Raw genomic sequence first — 19,477 nt, 5'->3', positions numbered from 1 at the left:
ACCATATGCAGTATAGGGGGTATGCACATGGGACTCTGTTCAAAGCCCAGCTCTGCCATGAACCAGCTGGGGGGCCTCAGGCAACTCACTTTGCCTTCCTGTTCCTCAGTTTCCTCACAGGTAAAATGAGGGATGATCCTGAAAATAACTATAGTGGTCCTCTAACAATGTTGTTTCATTCAGTCATTTTGTCATAATGTTTGTTGATGTAAAACAAAACTGACCCCATGCTGGGGCACTATCTCTGGGGACATTGCACATTCTCCCCACATCTGCATGGGTTTTCTCCAGGGACTGGGATTTCCTCCCACATCCCAAAGATGTGCTTATCAGGTGAAGAGTCGTGTCCGAGTCGTCCCATCTGAGTGGGAGTGGGTGGGTGTGAGTGTCCCTGTAATGCAGGGCTCCTGTCCTGGGTGGGCACTGCCCTCTGCCCAAGGGGCCAAACAGGCTCTGACCACACTACCCTCGACAGAAAAGAGTCTGAAAAGACATTATCTGGCCCATTTTTATGAATCTTTCTTAAATGATGTATAGCTCACATTTTATTTCAGTGCTTAATATTAGAAATGCTTTGAGTCTTCATTTAGAACTTGGGTGATGTTTTTGTGACCAGAAATATGCTATAGGAACTTAACTCATTTATATCAATCAGCCAGTGGTCAGATAGGTTTTGTTATACAGGTTACAAGAACCTGTCGAGGACATTAAGTGAGGACTTCCTGCACTCAGGAATGTTCAGAGCATAAAATGAGTTAGTGGAACACACTTAAACCAGTGGGGGAGGCTCCCTGACTGGCAGTCAGGCATCCTCGCTGTCATACACCCTGGCCAGTCCCTGCCCTGCTGGACAGTTGCCTATCCTTCTTCTGGCCACAGCCTCAGTTAGGGGCTCCCCAAAGTCCCAGGAACTCTTAAACTAGGCTCGGGGATTTCTCAGGGTCCCTCATGGGATTGATTTCAGTTTCTGTTTCCTCCTCTTAAAGCTCTGGGCTCACCTGGCACTGCCCACACCTGTGAGCTCACCTGGCTCAGCAGCGGGCCCCACCCACTCATGCCTTTTGAAATTGCAGTTTCCATTTGCACATTACACACATCAGCCACGACTGCTCATTTAACGTGGTTAAAAAGCGGAGCCATGCAGCAGGGGAAGCAGTCGCAGGTGGGCCATGGCTGCAGCATGGTTCCTGGTGATGGTGGCCTCGGGCCTGGGCTTGGCCACAGCAGGTCCGGTCCCCACCTCCAAGCCTCACTCAACAGGGAGGGGCTGTGACATTGGCAAGTTCGAATATCTGCCACCAACGGAGTGGAAGGCCTTCAAGAAAGCCAAGGATGCCTTGGTGAGTACCTATGGGTTTTCTTTTTCTAATGGAGGTACAACTGACATACAACGTTATATTAATTGAGGTGTACAACATAATGATTTGATAATTGTATATGTTGCTAAATAATCATCACAATGCCTAGTTAACATCCATCACTGTACATAGTTACAGAATATTTCTTCTTGTGATGAGAACTTTTAGGGGGACTTGAAGCTAACCCTCTTGTTAAATTCCTTATTAATGCTAATAGTTTGCCATATATGTTTTAGTTTTTCCCCATATAGAGATATTAAATGCAAATAACTATTTCATTCTTCATTTGCTATTTTTGTACCTCTTATTCATCTTACCTTATTAAACTGACTATAAGTCCAAGGTGTGTTGAATCTAAGTGTTAGTAGTGCACTTCTTTGTCTTATTCCCAAACTGAGGGAGGACAGTGTTATTTCGCTATCCATTCATCTGGGGATGGGCACCTAGGTTGCTTTCATTTCTTGGTTATTAGAAGTAATGCTAAGATGAACATGGGGGTGCATAGGTCTTTTCAAACTAGTGTTACGGTTTTCTTCAGATAAGTACCAGAAATGGAATTGCTGGACTGTATGGCAGCTTTATTTTTAAGTAATTGAGGAAATCGCATACTGTTTTCCATACTGGTTGCACTAATTTACAATTCCACTAATAGCACACTAGGGTTCCCTTTTCTCCACATCCTCACCAGCACTTGTTGTTTGTTAACTTACTGATGATAGCCATTCTGGCATGTGTGTGGTGACATCTCACTGTGGTTTTAATTTGCATTTTCCTGATGATTATTGATGTTGAGCATCTTTTCATATGTCTGTTGGCCATTAGTATGACATAATTTGGAGAAATGTCTATTCAGACTGGTGTGGCTCAGCTGGTTGGGTGTTGTCCCCCAAAGTGAAGGGTCACCGGTTTGATTCCCAGTCAGAACTCATACCTGGGTTTCAGGTTCAGTCCTTGGTCAGGGCACATGTGAGAAGTGACTGATCGATGTGTCTTGCATCAGTGTCTCCCTTCCCCTCTCTCTAAAAATAAATAAAATCTTATATTTTTTAAAAAGAAATGTCTATTCTGGTCCTCTACCCATTTTTTAATTAGATTGTGGGAGGGGGCATCATTGTAAAGTTGTCTGAGCTTCTTATATATTTTGGATCTTAATACCTATTGGATGTATCATTTGCAAATATTTTCTCACATTCAATAGATTGTCTTTTCATTTTGTTTAAGGTTTCCTTTGATGTGCAAAACTTTTTAGTTTGGTGTAGTCCCACTAATTTTTTCTTTAGTTGCCCTTGCCCAAATGCATATATAGCCAAAGACATATTGTAACATCAATGTCAAAGACTTTGCTGCCTGTTTCTTCCAGGAGTTTTATGGTTTCAGGTTTATATTTAAGCCTTCAATCCATTTTGAATTTATTTTTGTATGTGGTATAAGACAGTAGTCAAATTTCATTTTTGTGCATGTATCTGTCCATTTTTCCCAATACCAATTATTGAAGAGATTGTCTTTACCCCATTGTACATCCTTGCCTCCTTTGTCATAGGATTATTTACCATGCGAGTGAGGGTTGATTTCTGGGCTCTGTATTCTATACCACTGATCTGTGTATGATTTTATGCCAATACCCATTTTCTTTTGATTATTGTAGCTTTGTAACATGGTTTGAAGATGGGGAGCATAAAGCCTCTCACTCTGTTCTTTCTCAAGGTTTCTTGGGCTATTTGAGGTTTTTTGTGGTTTCATGTAAACTTTAGGATCAGTTGCTCTAGTTCTGAGAAGAAAGCTATTGGTGTTTTAATAGGAATTGCATTGAAACTGTATATTGCTTTAGGTAGTAAGGACGTTTAACAATATTAATTCTTTCAATCTCTGAGCATGGCATATCCTTCTGTTTATTTGTATCTTCAATCATTTCTCCAATATCTTACAATTTTCAGTATACAGGTCTTCTACCTCTTTGGTTAAATTTATCCCTATTTATTTTATGCTTTTGATGCAATTGTAAATGGGATTGTTTTCTTATTTAGTCCTTCTGATCGTTCATTATTGATGTATAGAAACACAACAAATTTCTGTATGTTGATTCATATCCTGCAACTTTATGAAATGTACTTATTACTTCTAATAGATTTTTGGTGGGTTCTTTAGGGTTTCCTATATATGGTATTATGTCATCTGCAAATAATGAGAGTTTTACTTCTTCCTTTCTGATTAGGATGCTCTTTCTTTCTTCTTTCTTTCTTTCTTTCTTTCTTTCTTTCTTTCTTTCTTCTTGCTGTGGCTAGGACTTCAAATACTATGTCGAATAGAAGTGATGATAGCGGGCACCCTGGTCTTGTTCCTGATTTTGGTGGAAAAGGTTTCAGCTTTCCACCATTGAGAATGGTATTGGCTGTAGGTTTGTCATGTGTAGCCTTTACTTTGTTAAGATATGTTTCTTCTATGTCCACTTAGTCGAGACATTTTATCATAAAATATCCCTGGGATAAATTCCATTTGGTCATAGTGTTATGATCCTTTACTGTATTTGAATTCAGTTTGCTAATATTTGTTGAGGATTTTTTGTACCTATGTTCATCAAGAATATTGGTCTGTGAATTTTTTTGGTAACATCTTTGTCTAATTTTTTTTATCAAGGCAATGCTGGCCTCATAGAATAAATTTGGAAGTTTTGCTGCCTCTTTAATTTTTCAAAATAGTTTTAAAAGGGTAGGTATTAGTTCTACTTTAAATGTTTAGTTGAATTTACCTGCAAAGAATCTGGTCCCAGAGTTTCATTTGGTGGGAGATTTTTTATTACTGCTTCAATTTTATTGCTACTAATCAGTTTTTTAGATTTTGTATCTTCTTGGCTCAGTCTTGGAAGGTTATATACTTGTAGAAATGTATCCACCACTTCTAAAATGTCATGTAACCATTCATAGTATTCTCTTTTTAAAAAATTTTTAAATTTATTTTTAGAGGCAGGGGAAGGGAGAGAGAAAGAGAGGAAGAGAGACATCAATGTGTGGTTTCCACTTATGTGCCCCCCTACTGGGAACCTGGCCCACAATGCAGGCATGTGCCCTGACTGGGAATCGAATCGGCAACTGTTTGGTTCATAGGCTGGCACTCAGTCCACTGAGCCACACCAGCCAGGGCCTACTGTTGATTTCTTCTAGCATATTTTACATTTTGGTTATGGTATCTTTCAGCTCTTTTGGGTTCTTTATTATGCTTCTTTAGTCTTTGTTGAAGTTCTCCCTAAGTTCTTCTATTCCACTCTCAAACTGGTGAGCATCCTTATGACCATGTCTTTTTATTCATCGGGCAAACTACTTATCTCCATTTATCTTAGGATTTTGGGGGTTATTCTTCTTGTTCCTTTATTTGAAAGACATTCTTCTGTCTTCTCCTTTAGTTTTAGTTTCTGTGTTTAGATGAATTAGACAAAATAATTATCTCTCCCAGTCTTGAAAAAAAACTAAACAAGAGACCTCGGGATAGGCTGTCGGTTTTGGCAGGCCAGCTGGAGCCAAGTAGGTACCTATGGCATCCAGGGAGCTGGCCTACTGAGACGGAGCTGCTCCAGGTGGGGAGGACAGGTGCATGTAGTGATGCCCTGTTGATCCTGCTTGCCCACTTTGTTTGGGGGAAATAGGCTCCATGCCGTGTTCCTTGGAATATGGAGCAGTGAGCCTGCAGGCAGGACAGAGAACCCAAATGGAGTTCCCACCTGCACTATATGGAGAGGGACATAGCCCATGGTCTCACTGGCACCTCCAATCCTGGAGAGTTCCCACCGATCCCAGAGAGCTCCCAGTTTCCCAGCCTTCTCTATTCAGTCTCTTTCTCTAGTTTGTTGTTCAGAAGCTCTTCAGTCAGCCATCAGTTGTGTGTCAGGAGTAACTGCTCTCTATATAGGTGTGTATTTCAATGTGGCCCCAGGAAGGGGAGAGCTGAGCATCTTCCTAAACTGCCACTAATTGGACCTGTGAGCCCCTATGGTTGTAGACTAGGCTCTAACCCTCCTGCTTCGGCCAAGCTGCAGCCCTGCTACTGTGGGCTAACCTCTGTCCTCCTGCTGTGGTGTAGCCTCTAGCTTTTCAGCTATGACTGATCACTAACCTTTTCTGCTGTTGACCAAACTCAAGTTCTGCTAGACCTTCATCCTTGCTGCTATGGTCCAGCCTCCTACTGTGTTGTGCTCTAACCTCTGCTCTTGCTCTCTAGGAAAACTCACTGAAAAACCACAGCTGCAGCTCCTGCCTCTTCCCCAGACTGTGGACACTGACACAACTACATGTGAGTTGTGTAACTGAGGTGCCTTTACCCTCTTCCTGCCTCCTTAAGTGGCCCCTCACCTCCTGGATCTCACCTGTTCTTCCCTCTCTCTTGTCCCTTCTCGCATGTCCCTCCACAAGTGTTCCCCTGGCTCTGTCCTCCCCTGGGTCCCTTTTATCATCTTTTTGCCTGTTCCTCACACCTCTGCTCTTACCTAGTTTCTTCTCATTTCTATCTTCCTTTCTCTCCCAGGTCTTTGCCCCTTGCTCTGCCCAGTTTGTCACTGTTTACTCTCAGTAGTGATTCCTTGTTCCCTTCTCACCTGTTCTCCTTGCCACTGACTCCCACCTATCCCGCTCATCATCTTTCTTCCCCTGATCTCTTCCCAGCCTACACTCCTCATTCATCTACTCTTCTTACCTATGCATCTAACTGTCCCCCTCTCACCTGCCTCCCTAACCTGTTCTATTCTAACCTGTCCCCATCCCTTGTCCCTCAAATCTCTGTGACCCTCATGGGTCATCTTTCACTTATCCCCATTTCACTTTTTCACCTGTCCCCTAACCTGTCTCCTCCCCTGTCTTTGTGCCCCACATGTATTGTTTTCATCTACATCCTCCTTTATGTATTCCCTCTCACCTGGCCCACCACTTGTCCCCCTCACATGTGCCTTTAGCCCTTGCCTTCCTTCTCTGTACTCCCTACCTGAGCCTTCTTGCTTACCTTTCTCACCTTACACCTTATCTGCCCTCTCATCTGTACTTTCTCACTCCAGGTGTGGGAGCGCCCTGTGGCCTTGGAGGCTGAGCTGGCCTTAACAGTGAAGGTCCTGGAGACTGTGGCTGACTCATCCCTGGAGGACATCCTGGACCAGCCCCTTCACACACTGCACTATATCCTCTCTGAGGTCCAGGCCTGTGTGAGTGCTCGGGGACCCAGGCCATGTCTGTGGTGTATGCCCCCAACTGTCCCAGGCCCTGGTCACACGACACCCTCCTCTGCCCACAGGTTTCAGCTCTGCCCACTTCAGGCTCCAGGCCCCACGGCCTCCTCCAGCACTGGCTGAACCAGCTCCAGAGAGCCCCAAAGAAGGCAAGCTATTGGAGGGGAGGATGGATGCCTGGGATCTGGGTAAGGGAAGGGGCTGATGCTCGGGCAATGGGAAACCATGTTCTCATCTCTCTCTCACAGGTGTCCCAAGAGTGCCTTGAAGCCACTGTCACATTCAACCTCTTCCGCCTCCTCAAACAGGACTTGAATTGTGTTGCCAGGGGAGATCTGTGCATCTGAGAATGTGGGCCCACCCCCAGCTCATCTGGGAGCCCAAAGCTTATTTATGCACTAAGCCCCACCCCTGTCTTAAGTTATTTCTGTTCATCCCTTATTTATGGAGATGTAGCCCTGATTCACATTCAAAAGAATTTATTTTTCTACTTTTATACAATATGTTCAAGTAAACTATAAGGAATTGGAACTTCCATGATTAATGAATCCTTGAGTGTGTGTGTGGCTGTGTGCCTATACTGAGTGCAGATGTCTATGTGGTACAGGTGAAATTAGTGACTGGTTGTGTATATTTGTGTGTGCCGGACTTCTGGGACTGTGTATAATGTACCCAAGTGAGTATCTACATGAACCTGAGTCTAACTGAAGGTGCATAATGGCATATTTATGCCCACATCTGTGCAAAAGTGTGTGTATATGCACAGGTTTATATATCTCTCTGTCTCTTCCTGATTGTAAACTGAATATCTCTCTTTTCCATATGGACCTAGGACAGATAAAGGTCTATACCAATCAGGTTGTTTTACATATAATAAGAATCAAAACCCAAACTCAAATAAGTAGAACAAAAATGAGTTTATATCACACAAAATGTCAGTTGGAAGGGAAGTTCTAAGATTCCTTCATTCATTCACTCAATATTGTCATTGGGACACCAGGTTCTTTCCATTTCTTTTGACTGATTCTTGTTCTGGTTACCTCATGGTCTCAAGATGGCAGCCACAGATCCAGCTGCCACATATATACAACATCCTCCAAGTAATAACAGAATACCCCAAACAATGGAGTAAAACAAGAACCATCTTATTATGCTCACTGATTCTATGGGTCATGAATTTGGACAGGGGCCAGTATGGAGAGCTGGCCTCTCTTCACAAAGTTTGATTCTTCACAGAGTTCCTAGCAAAGAAAACCTTTCAGAGAAACTTGGGTGTGCATCCTTGTCTCATTGGCTAGAATTTAGTCATATGCCCAAGCCTAACCCAGTCACATGCCCAAGCCTAACCCAGTCACTGGCAAGGAAGATGTAATTACAAAGATAGTGTTAGACTAACCAAGATCCCCCTCTGAGGCTAGGGGAAATGTGTCCCAGGGGGAGTGAGTACCTAAACAAATTTTAGAATTCAGTCAGCAGGGAAAAGGTGAGAGATGGACCTAGGAAGCAGCCTAAAGTTGTACACGGAGGTTCCAAGGTGATGAATCTCTTGTGGGAGTGAATCCAGTGGGCCCCCAACGGGAGCACTGTTTCTGTTGTTAAAATACTGAAATGCTTTCATAACAGTTGTCAAATAGCTACTTCCCCAACCCCCCTAGGCAAACCTGCCCACCCCTTGAAGCCCCTACACCCCCCCATGATTCAGAAATGAGAGAATTATTACCTGGTGTGGGGCTGGGAGAGGTGTCCCATGATCTGCTCCTATATGCAGCCAGTGTGCGTTCTAACCACAGTGTGGTTGTTAAATAGTTTCCTGGCATCTCAAGCTCATGCACGGTATGTGTTGTGGTTTTTGAAAATTGGCCACCAAGTCTTTGACATTCATTCCTTCAAAAGGTAGAGTCAATGTTCAATAGAGTGCTGTGGAAGTCAAGTCATGTGATTTCCATCACCAAGTCCACCTAGCACTCTCAGAACACACATTCTCACACTGCCCCTCTTGGAACCCCACCCACATGCTGCAAGAAACTCAAACCACAGGGAGAGGCCACATGAGCACACTCTGGCTGGCAGTCACAGCTGAACTCAGCTTCGAGGTCATCCCAGCTGGGTGACCAGACACGTGGGTGTAGAAGCGTCCGTGATCCCAGCCATCTCCACTGTGCCATGATCAAGTTCCTGACGCACAGAATCTGAGAGCATAGTAAAGTCATTTTTGTTTTATGCCACTAGGTTTGGATTTTTATGAGGCAATAGATAACTGCAAAACTGTGACAGCCACCAGCCCATCACAATCCCTCATGAGGTGTATCACAAGAAATTTATTGCCACGCGTAACACACAGAAGTTTCTAAATGGTTGAACATTACAGGGGTTTCAAAATCATCCCCATAATTCTATAACTGTTACTCCTTTGCATTCTCATGTTTTCTCAATTAGGGGATAAAGGTTGGAGTACGGCCATACACTAGAAATGACATACAATTCCACAGCCACTCCCACTGCAGTATATGGATTGTAGGTGTCAGAACCCCAGTTTGGTTGTGAGCAGCAAGGTGCCCAGCCCAGGGCATAAAATTATTCCCTCTCCCTCAACACCTGCTTCCCACCCAGACTCCCTTGTAGTTTGGAGTGGTCTTAGGATTAAACAGCTTTGTAATTGAGTTAATGTACATAAAGAATAAAACAATTTTTGAAACAAGTTAAGCCTCATATATGTGTTTCTTGCTGTTACTCTTATTATTTTAGACTTTATTTCTTCCTGACACAAAGAAAACTTTCACTTGTTCCCTTCCTTCCTACTAAGTTCTTTGGTATGAGGATGTGAGGCCTACAGCTCTGGTGACCATTTTATGACCACAAGGCAACAAGCCTAGAATCTGACTCTATCCTTCTCAGGAAGGTAGAACAGAAGGGTAGGAAATGGGCCCTTGGTGATATCAATAACCCATTACCCCAAACCTCCAAACCCCCTAATTCCAGAATTCTTATTAAATAAGATAACCAAATGTCTTCAGTCATGTTAATTGGGTTTTCTGTTTGCAGCCAAGTGGATCCTCACAAACGCATCTTTTCATGCCCAGCACTAAATCCAGAGAACACGGTCAATTAATACTTGATAAAAAAAAAAGTTTGACTGACATGATATGTCTGACTTCGGGCAAATGACCCCCTTCAACATGACTCCTGTAATGGAAATGAGATTGCAAATCTCTATGTGGAGAAGCAAAGGTCTAGCAAAGAAATTCTGAACTGTATATATTTTGGGTTTTCCTGCCCCACATCCATTTCTCCTGCTAAAGCCCCCTCTCCCAATCCTTCATTTGGTCAGACACAGACTCAGGTCTGCTCAGCCAGAGCACTCCATGCAGATCACAGTGGCAAGCCTTCCCAGGCCCTCCCTCATGACCTTGCATCAGCTGTTTCCCCTGCTTGGAACATGCCCTGCTACTCTCCACCACCACCATGTCCTTACCTGGCTGATTTCCACTCATCCCCTAAGTCTCAGCTAATATCCCCTCCTCTTCCAAACACCCTTCTGAGTGGTCCACTGGGATTTCTATTACTCTTACAAGCCCAACAAACTTTCCCATCTGACTTTGCTGGTGAGTTTTAGGATCAACTATATGAAATTGTCGATAATTTGCCATTTCTGGCCTACAAAACTGGCAATTCCATATGGTTCAACCAATTTTTACTTCAGCCACCCCCATTCCCCAGACCCCTAACCCAGACACCTGAATACCGAGGGGTAAACCAACCGCTACCTGGCCAATCAAAGCATTGCATTCCCTCAGATGCCACAACCAGTGCAAGGGTGGCTGGCCTGTGACACTCATTGCATCAATCCGAGCCCTTCCCTGGGATTTTTTTTTTTAAATTTAGACTGGAGATTTTGCCATTTTCCCACTGGACTATGGTGCTGGAAGGATTGGGTCTATGCCTGCAAATAAATGTCCATTTTCCCAGCACATGCAGTTGAACAGATAATATGCGCTGAGGCAGTGAAATGAGTAGGAGTGTCTTGGTGGGGTTGAGTCTGAGGTCCAGTCTCTAAGGCCAAGTGCCTTGTAGCTTTACCCTAAATTGTCACCTTCCTACCTATATGAGCCAACAAATGCCTGCTTTTTATGTTTCTTCTGTTAAGCTATGTTCTGTCACTTGCTATGAAAAGGCTCTAACACATGTCCTTGACCCTGCAGGCGGGGTCAGGCAGCTCCCCTGGGCTCGCACAGTCTCCTTTTCTTCTCCCATCATGGCTGTTTTGTCATCTGTCTGTCCGGGAGGGCTGGGACTGGGTCCATCTCGGTCAGTGCCGCACCCACAGTGCCGGGCACAGACCACATGCTCAAACACTCCTCCTGGAACATACCATGCCGCCTCTCACTGGTGTACCTGTGCCTCGGGTTTAAAGCTCTTAATTTTGAAGGAACAAGCACACCATTGGTGCTGATTCTCTGTTAAATGAAGGGGCTGGAGTTACAAGAGGAGGAAGGTGGTGGGGGTCCTCCAAAGGGCTAAATCAGGGTCTGTGTGGGCCCCAAATATGTCAATAAATGGGTGTCATGTTCTGGGATGGCAGGTCCTGATTTTGCTTTGAAGGCAGGTGCACCCCACTCCAAAGCTGCGGTTTCCACCAAAATCAGACCACATGTGTTCACTGCTCACACACTTCGTTGTCTTCCCATAGCTCTGAGAATAAAATCTCCACTCTTTATTTTCTTTCTCTTTTTTTTTCCTGTGGTGACCACTTTTCCCTAAAATCTTGACTCTTGATCACAGACCACAAGGTTCTGCACAATCTGCTCCCTGCTCACCTCTCTCACCTGCTCTCCCCCACCCCTCCCCCACTCCAGTCCAGACACACTGCCTCCAACACACCGAGCACAGTCCTGTCTCACAGCCTTCGCACGCGCTATCATTCCATCACCAGGAATGCCGTCCCCTGGCTCTTCCCACAGTGGATTTCTTCAGCTCCAACATTACCTTTTGGACCCGCCCCCACTAATCTAAAGTAGGCCCCAGTCATCCTGTCCCATCAGCCTGTTTTCACTCCTTCATTCATTTCATGGCACTGACTTACCACCAGACACTCATTACATATTTACTGGCTTCTTTACTGTGTCCCCCCAAGAGGCAGGGTTTCCTCTTTTGTCTGTTTTGTTCAGTGTGGTATCCCCTGCGCAGGGCTAGGTACATAGTACCTGCTCAATAAAGCTTTCTCAGGTGACTCAGAGACAACATAGTCAGATGACTAGGTGTGCAGAATTTGGAGGCAGTAAACTTTCTAGTCACAGCTCTGCCATTCACTGGCTGTATGATCTGGGGCATGTTCCTTAGCCTCTGAACTGTTTCCTCACCTGGAGAAGGTGGGTGCACACACTACGTCTTGGCTGCACAGTGTAAATGAGATCATGCTATCGAGTAACTTCATTTTGTGAGCGTTATGTGCCCGGTGCTGGGTTGCATGCTCTCTTTTCATGCATCAGGGAGGGTTTGTGAGCTCAGTACCTGGCATGTGGGAAGCCCTCGGTGCCCAGGAGTCGTGATGACTGAGATAGATAAGTGTGGCTGGGTCACTGGGTGAGGGAGCCTCCTGGCCTGTGACTCTCTGGTGCCTCTGTCCTTGCTGCCTCCCACCCTGTTTGCCCAGATCTTTCCCCTCCCTCCTGCTCTGCTTCTATTTCTGTCTCTCTCTCCTCCTCCCCAGGCCTCAGGGGGCCTCTGGCTGTCATGAAGCCTCTTCCTTCTACTCCAGGATCAGGAAGTTTTCACTGCAGGGCCCCCCAACCAGAGTTGGGGAGCCCCTCAATCAATTTCCCTTCTCTAGACACTACCTTACCTAAAACTCCCCTCCCCACACCATCCTCTGTGCCCCCAGCAAATCCCTCCTCCACTTAGTGATCTCTCCTATTCCAGACAGAACAGCCAATGAGCTCTTCCCCTCATCCCCTCCCTCCCCAGGCTGGCTTTGGACACTCACGCTCAGCCTGTGGTCTTTGGGGCCCTTCCCCAGCCCCACATGCAACAGACTGTAGTGGTAAGGAACAGACAGACACTGAGGCCAAACTGCCAGCTCCACGCTTTGTTGGGGATCTTTGGACAAGTGACTTCATTCACTTCTCCCTGGTTCAGATTTCTGCCTGTAAAATGGAACCAAAGACATCTTCCTTGGACAGTTGCCCAACCTCGGAGAGATGAGCTGGGCTTAGCACAACGCCAGTGTGTGGAATGAGCATTCACTAACTGCTCAGCAGTAGCGTTCTGTGGTTAAGAGGACAGATTCAGTAGGCAGGCTGCCTGCCTTTTCAAACCCCAATTTTGCCACCTTCTGCTTCTGTGACCTTGGGCACACTACTTAACGTTTCTGGGTGTCAATTCCCTCATCTGTAAAGTGGGATAACTGTAAATGTTCTAGGGTTGTGAGGATTAAATGACTTAAGTGCTTGGCACATGATAAGCACTCACTAAATGTTAGCTATTATCATTGTATTATTATTTATTATTATTATTATTATTTCCCACCTGTGAGTCTCTCAGAGGATAGAAAATTGTCTCCAAGTCTCCCTGGTCTCAGTTAGCCATCCTTCCTTCAGTCTCAGTCATTATGCTGCAACGTAGGGTTCCCTACTCCCAAGACATAAGGACACACACAGAGGTTGACAGAGCAGCTTTTGGAAAAGTTTGTTTATTCATCCATGCTCCCACTTCATCATTCATTCACTTTTCATGGATGGTGTTGGCTGTTGCCTGTTACTGGCCAGGTACTGGGAATGCCGAGCCACAGCCCCCATCATCAGGGGGCTACAGAATGGAGAGGGAACCAGACATCAAAGTCTGAGGCACAGAAAGGAGGCAATGTGCTGGGTCCAGAGCTCACTGAGGGGTGCCTGGGAGTGAGGTTAGACAGCCAGACAGCTGCCTGGTCCACTGGTACCTGTCAGATCTTTTAAGCGTTGTTGGATTTCCCTGGAGAGGACATAAGGAGTCCTTGCAGGGTTTTAAGCAAGGGAGCAACTGCTGCAATGTGTGAGGCTGAAAGTTCAGGCCTCACTAGAGGAGAGTGGACTGGACGAGGGAGCCTGGGTGTGAGGAGATGGTGAGTTCAACCTCAGTGAGGTGGAGATGAGAGTGATGCATATTTGTACCTTTAGCGGAATAGACACAATATATGCAAAGCAATTACCACCTCAACTGACAAGTGGAAGTATCTCAGAAACCGTAAGTACGCACTGTGGTTGTGGTGGTGAAAAATGGAAGCTCTGACGTCAGAGAGATCTTAGAATTTCGATTTCTGCCCAGTCTCCTATTGTTCCCAGTGTCGCCTAGACCCTAGAGCTACTGGTGGGCTCGCAGAGGGTGTGGTAGCCTGGTGAGTGCCCCCCTCCCTGCCCCCGCCCCCTCCTGAGCTGCTTCACAGCCCCCTTGCCATCCCGCCCCCCATAAGCTTGCTCTGTGCTCTCCAGCCCCACAGCTTGGCCGCCTCTTTCCGCTTAGTGATCGGTGCGGCTGAGCCCCAAACCCATCCAGACAACGATTGGCGTCCTCTTGGTGTTGCCAGATCTGCGCCAGACCTGGGGCTGAGAGGCTCCCTGGAGGAGACTTGGTCCATTTCATTGTCCCTTTGTTTACTTCCTGTCCCCTTCCACCGCAAGCTGGCGAGGCCAGCTTCCTCAAGGAAGTCCCTCTGGCCACCCTCCCAAAACACAGAGCTGTGAGTGGAGCCGGTGGATGTCACGGGAGGAGCGGTGGAGAGACGAGTGAGTGGAGATCCACCTGGAGCACAGGGTCCACTGGTGACCAACGGAGGAGGATTTCTCGGGAAGAAATTCCTGCCTCAGCCCCGCTCTGCTTCCTTCTCGGGTTCCAGGACTCGCCTTGATGCCACGAAACCAGAGTCATCTTCAACCTCCTGAGCCTGTTCACGTGGGGCCTGAGGCTGGGGGCGCACTTGGGGCCTTGTCTCTGACCCTGCGAAGCCTCTGCCAGGAGCCGCGGGTCTGCAGGGGGAGGGCTGCGAGCTCCGCTGTGATGCCCTTTCCTCAAGGCCAGTTCCCAGCCGCAGGCGCTGAGGCTCAGAGGACTCGGCCGCTGCTGGCCAGACCTGGACAGTCTGAGACGGGTGCGCCAGCAGGCGCGGATGCTTTTCCAAGGACCAGAACGTGGTCCCCTGAAGCAGGAACTTTCTCTTTTTTTGGAAGTTTTCGATGGGATGCGTTCCCCTAAGATCTTCCAGGGGCCTCGTCTGGCACTAAGAGACTTGAGTCCTGGATCCCTGGACCCCACACGGCACGTTGATTGCATGCACCACGGACCAGTTTCTGCTTTCTAGTTACAGAAGCCCAGAACGCCATCTCCCGCGGCAGGTCCCACGCCCTGATCTCAACCTTCAGTATCCGCTTTAAGATTCTGTGAATCTGTGACTCTGACCTCCCCATTGGGGAGGCCTCATCCCCTAAGGGATTTGGCAGTGGAAGGGCCCAAAGTCCTCAGCTGACTGTAGTATTTTGATTCTGTTACTCATGTGACTTTTGTGTTTGTGAAGTCCCTATGTAATCTGCTATTCTGTCTTCTGGTGGTAATTTATTGCCATTATTAAATATACTTGCATTTACATTGGTTGATATCCTGCGATCATTTGGGGGGCACTTTTCAGTTCAAAATGCTCAGCCAGGGAAATCAGGTGACTTCAGTTTCAATTCTGAGCCACCCTCTTAGTTATGGTGTTACTGCGTAATTACTTCTCTCTGAGCCTCAGTTTCCTCATCTATACAATGCCATTCTTATCCTTTTCTTGCAAATGAGTAATGTACACTGAAGTAGTGTTTCTAAAACTTCCAGCTGAGGCCATAGGATGGTCTTTATTAATGGTCTCTATTAAATAATCACACACATAAATACACAACCAATTGCACTTTTTATGTGTCCAAGTCTGGGGGCTGGCAATCATGCTTGCTAACTACAGGCCTCTTTGCCAAGGGCACCCAGCTGTGAGGGTCAGAGCCAGGTTTCAATCCCATGCTCTCAACCACCTCACGACACTTCCTTTCTAAGAAAAACAAGTATGAATTTAGGAATTTTGAGATCTTCTGTCCATTTTCAGAATTCATTGTTGATGCAGTGTCTCCTGCCCTGAGTTAAGGCCATTGCAATTGACAGAAACTGACCAGTGCCCTGGAAGGTGACAGGGGCACACTTCCGTTCTTGGTTTTGAAACATTTTTAAGTATCAGAGTTCCGTATTCCCAAATGAGGATTCTGTCCACTCTCTCGGGAATTATGAATCATGGACAAAGGGTTTCGGGTGGTAGTCAATGTCAAAAAGCAGCGGGCGCCTTCCATCCTAAAATCATTGTCTGTATATCCAGGAGATCCAGCTACACAGAAGGCGCACGGTGCCGTGGTTACTGTCTGGGGTGTCAGAGAAAACTTGTTTAAAATTCTGTCCTCACCATTTAATTCTTTCGTGACCTTGGGCAGGTCTCTTAACATCTGAGTCCCTGCGTTTTATTATTTTTTTTATTTATTTAATTTTATAATTTGATTATTTGAGGATGCTTTATATTTAGAACAGGTCACAACATTCAGCTTCTCTCCCTTCTGCCAGTGTTACTCCATATTTAAACTGTAGGGAAAGTCCAGGGTGCCCTCGGTTCACCGTGGGTTTAGCACTGCAAGTGGCAAAGGCTTTGTGATGGGGTGAGACATAAAGAACTGAACAAAATGGGGATGTCTCTCTTTTCCTTTTGCACTGACTGCTCCCCCCAACAATCTTCACATAGCCGCCCTCTCTTCAAGTCTTCATTCAGATGTGATTTCTCAGGCCACTTCATTCAGTGCAACCACATCTTACATACACCCTGTTGTCACCCCGCTGTAGTTCTTTCATTTTCTGTTCCTTGATGTAATGTACACCTGTGCTTAACCCCCTTTCTCCTACTTTCTGTCACTCCTCTCTAGTAAAAGTCACTCCAAGGGTTGTTTTGTAGGGGTTTTTTTTTTCAATACCTCATGTCAGGCACCTTGAGCTGTGCTTGACACAAAGTGGGGGCTGAATAACTTGGTGAATGAATGAAGGCATTTGTGACAAACTGAGCTGGTTCCCTGAAGTCCTTAGCCACAACGCAGTTTCCTAGAGAGCCTCCCATTCCCGTGTCCCTCGGTGCCTGGACAGTTAAAGATGTTAGTGAGGCTCCCCTCCTTCCTCTTCCTTCTCTCTCAGTATCAGCTGTGGAAGTGAGGGAGTAGCTGGTCTCCTTGCTCTATTTTAGGCTGCTTTCCCTTTCTGACACTCTTCTTCCCCCCTTCACCCGCTGCAGCCTCTCCCTTCCTCTTCTCCCTCCCCATAATAACTTCTCTTGAAAGTTCCAGGTCCTTTCTGACACTACCCTAGCACTGCATTTATCCTTCTCTCCCTACACTGCAGTATCCTGCACAAAGACAAGTCCCTCTGTCCCCTTCCCATCAGGGCGCTGTGACCCCCCTTTGTGGGGCTGAGGCTGCCCCTACACTGAGACTCATCTTAGGAACTCACCTCCTGTACCTGAACCTGAATCTGTGTCAGTTTCTCTTTCCCTCCAGCTGCTCACCTGGCTCAAGGCCACATTGTGCACCAGCTTCCCCAGCCTGGGGCCTCCCCTAGTGGCGGGTGTGTTTTCACTTTTCCTACATCAGCTGGGATTGCCCACCTTTCCAGGCTAAAAGCTGTACCATGGAGCTCAGGCAGGTGTTCCATCAGAGCAGAGCTGGAAGTTCAGAGACACACAGAGCAGCAGACTGAGAGCCAGAAGAGGAGACTGAGGTCACAGACACAAAACAAGGCTGAGTGAGAGACCCCGGTGACAGCCTCTCAGTGGACACTTGGATCCCCCGTGCTGACAGAGTCCAGACACAGAGATGAGGATGCTGCTGGGTGAGCCCCCACCTCATGGCCCATGACCCCCACCTCCCCACAGCCTCCACCCTCAGCCCCTGACACTGTCTGTGCCCTCATGTGTCTCTCCTTCTGTAACACAGACTTGCCTGTGGGTTGTATGCTGGTGCTGATGCTGATGACCACGGTGCTGACCAGGATGGGAGCAGTTCCTGTCCCCACGCCCCTCAGTGCCCTCCCGGGTACAAGCGGCTGCTCCATGGCCCAGTTCAAGTCTCTGCCCCCACAAGAAATGAAGGCCTTCAGGAGGGCCAAGGATGCCTTGGTGAGTCTCCCCACTGCCCCACCTGCTGTGGGCCAACTTCCACCCTCCCTCTGTGGGCTACCACGCTCCATTTGGCTCAGGGTGGACCTGTACCCTCCCCTGGCTGGGCTACCCTGCACTTCTCACAGTGGGCTGACTCCTGCTGCTGCTGCTACACTGAGCTGACTCGTGTTCTTCTGCAGGGGAGATGCCTCCACCTGCTTTTGGAAGTTAACCCCCCTCCTTATGTCATTGGTCTCCCTCCAATCCCATTGCAGGGGTCTAACCTCAGCCCTCCAGCTCTGTGCTGACCCCTGCCCTTGCTCTCCAGGAGGATTCCCTGCTGCTGAAGAACTGGAGCTGCAGCTCCTACCCATTCCCCAGGACCTGGGACCTGAGGCAGCTGCATGTGAGTTGGGAGAGTCAGGCTTGGCCCTGCCCTCACCTGGCCCTGCTCCTCTGCCTGCTTAAGTGGCCTCTTCACCTTCTCCTCCTCACTCTCCAGTCTTTTTGCTCTCCTTGACCTCTTCTCCTCACCTGCCACATTGGCTGTGTCCTCTCAACTGTCCTGACCTTGCCTTTACTGTTCCTTTCTCAGCCCTCCTCACCTGTTTCCCACCTCACAGGCAACTCTCGCCTATCTCCCCTCCTCAGGTGTGGGAGCGCCCTGTGGCCTTGGAGGCTGAGCTGGCCCTGACACTGAAGGTCCTGGAGACTGTGGCTAACTCCACCCTGGGGGACATCCTGGACCAGCCCCTTCACACGCTTCGCTACATCCACACCAAGCTTCAGGCCTGTGTGAGTGCTCTGGGCTCCTGGGCCATGTCTGTGGGCTCTGACTCGCCCCCTCCCCTGTAGGTCCTGTTCTGTCCAAGCTCTGCCTCACACACCACCCTCCCCTGCCCACAGGTCCCAGTTCAGGCCACAGCAGGCCCCAGGCCCCGGGGATACCTCCACCGCTGGCTGCGACGCCTCCAGGTGTCTGTGAAGAAGGTAAGTGACCAGTGTCTGGGGACAACTGGGACCCAGATCATGACCTGGGTCACCGACCCATTCTCTCTTCCCCACAGGAGTCCACTGACTGCCTTGAAGCCTCTGTCACATTCAACCTCTTCCGCCTCCTCACCCATGACCTGAAATGTGTTGCCAGTGGAGACCTGTGTGTCTGACCCCGAGGCCCACCCACAGCCTGCGCTGTCACCTTAGATTTTATTTATGCCTCACTCACATTTCTTAATTTATTGCCACTCATCCACTATTTATGTATTTATCTGTGTGAATTTTCAAACTCACACCCAATAAAGTGTTTATTTTTTTTTTACTTTTTGTCAAAATTGTGCAAATAAACAGTGAAGAAAAGATGCTGTTTGTGCTGTGGGGTGTGTGTGTTTGTGGGGATTCTGCTTCCAGGGCTGTTTTGGGAGAGACCTGACCTCTGCGACCACTTTGGTGCTGACCCCGTGGACCACCAACCAGTCTTATTTCCCCTGAATGCCTCCTTTGACATTCCGTGAATCTCTGACTCTTGGATCTCCCCACCTGAGTAGGTCCCATTTCTGAGGGATTTGGAGAGCACCAGTGTCAAAGTTCTCAGCTGCAGTCCCGCGCCACTTACCACCAGGGGTCGTTCTGAGGAATGCGTCCTTAGGGGAATCTGTGGTTGTGCGGGTGTCACAGAGTGCCCTTACACTGACCGCGATGGTGCCGCCACTGCACACCTTGGCTGTGTGGTGTAGCCTGTCA

At 47.4% G+C, this 19,477-nt stretch overlaps 2 protein-coding genes across 2 annotated transcripts; both read left to right on the top strand.

Annotated features, from left to right (window-relative positions):
• The first annotated feature begins 1,169 nt into the window (after window positions 1-1,169).
• Window positions 1,170-6,959, top strand: LOC114511582 (interferon lambda-1-like). The gene is made up of 5 exons (XM_028530311.2): window positions 1,170-1,340; window positions 5,568-5,639; window positions 6,394-6,537; window positions 6,627-6,710; window positions 6,810-6,959. The coding sequence occupies exons 1-5, from the start codon at window positions 1,170-1,172 to the stop codon at window positions 6,906-6,908; spliced, it is 570 nt and encodes a 189-aa protein (XP_028386112.1). The 3' UTR covers window positions 6,909-6,959.
• Window positions 6,960-17,453: 10,494 nt separating this feature from the next.
• On the top strand, window positions 17,454-18,903 carry LOC114511283 (interferon lambda-3-like). Its single transcript, XM_036012767.1, has 6 exons — window positions 17,454-17,469; window positions 17,574-17,755; window positions 18,066-18,143; window positions 18,389-18,532; window positions 18,644-18,727; window positions 18,805-18,903. The coding sequence occupies exons 1-6, from the start codon at window positions 17,454-17,456 to the stop codon at window positions 18,901-18,903; spliced, it is 603 nt and encodes a 200-aa protein (XP_035868660.1).
• The last annotated feature ends 574 nt before the right edge of the window (window positions 18,904-19,477 follow it).

The sequence above is a fragment of the Phyllostomus discolor genome, chromosome 12 (genome assembly GCF_004126475.2).
Source record: "Phyllostomus discolor isolate MPI-MPIP mPhyDis1 chromosome 12, mPhyDis1.pri.v3, whole genome shotgun sequence".
Taxonomy (NCBI): Eukaryota; Metazoa; Chordata; class Mammalia; order Chiroptera; family Phyllostomidae; genus Phyllostomus; species Phyllostomus discolor.
The sequence above is the reverse complement of the archived record's forward strand: the minus strand, read 5'-3'. Positions and strand labels throughout refer to the sequence as shown.

Excerpts from the sequence above, each read along its gene's own strand:
- LOC114511582 (XM_028530311.2), top strand. The coding sequence starts at position 1,170 with ATGGCTGCAGCATGGTTCCTGGTGATGGTGGCCTCGGGCCTGGGCTTG. Across the intron at positions 1,341-5,567 it reads AGAAAGCCAAGGATGCCTTG|GAAAACTCACTGAAAAACCA; the intron begins GTGAGTACCTAT and ends CTTGCTCTCTAG. Across the intron at positions 6,538-6,626 it reads TCTCTGAGGTCCAGGCCTGT|GTTTCAGCTCTGCCCACTTC; the intron begins GTGAGTGCTCGG and ends CTCTGCCCACAG.
- LOC114511283 (XM_036012767.1), top strand. Across the intron at positions 18,144-18,388 it reads GGGACCTGAGGCAGCTGCAT|GTGTGGGAGCGCCCTGTGGC; the intron begins GTGAGTTGGGAG and ends TCCCCTCCTCAG. Across the intron at positions 18,728-18,804 it reads TCCAGGTGTCTGTGAAGAAG|GAGTCCACTGACTGCCTTGA; the intron begins GTAAGTGACCAG and ends TCTTCCCCACAG.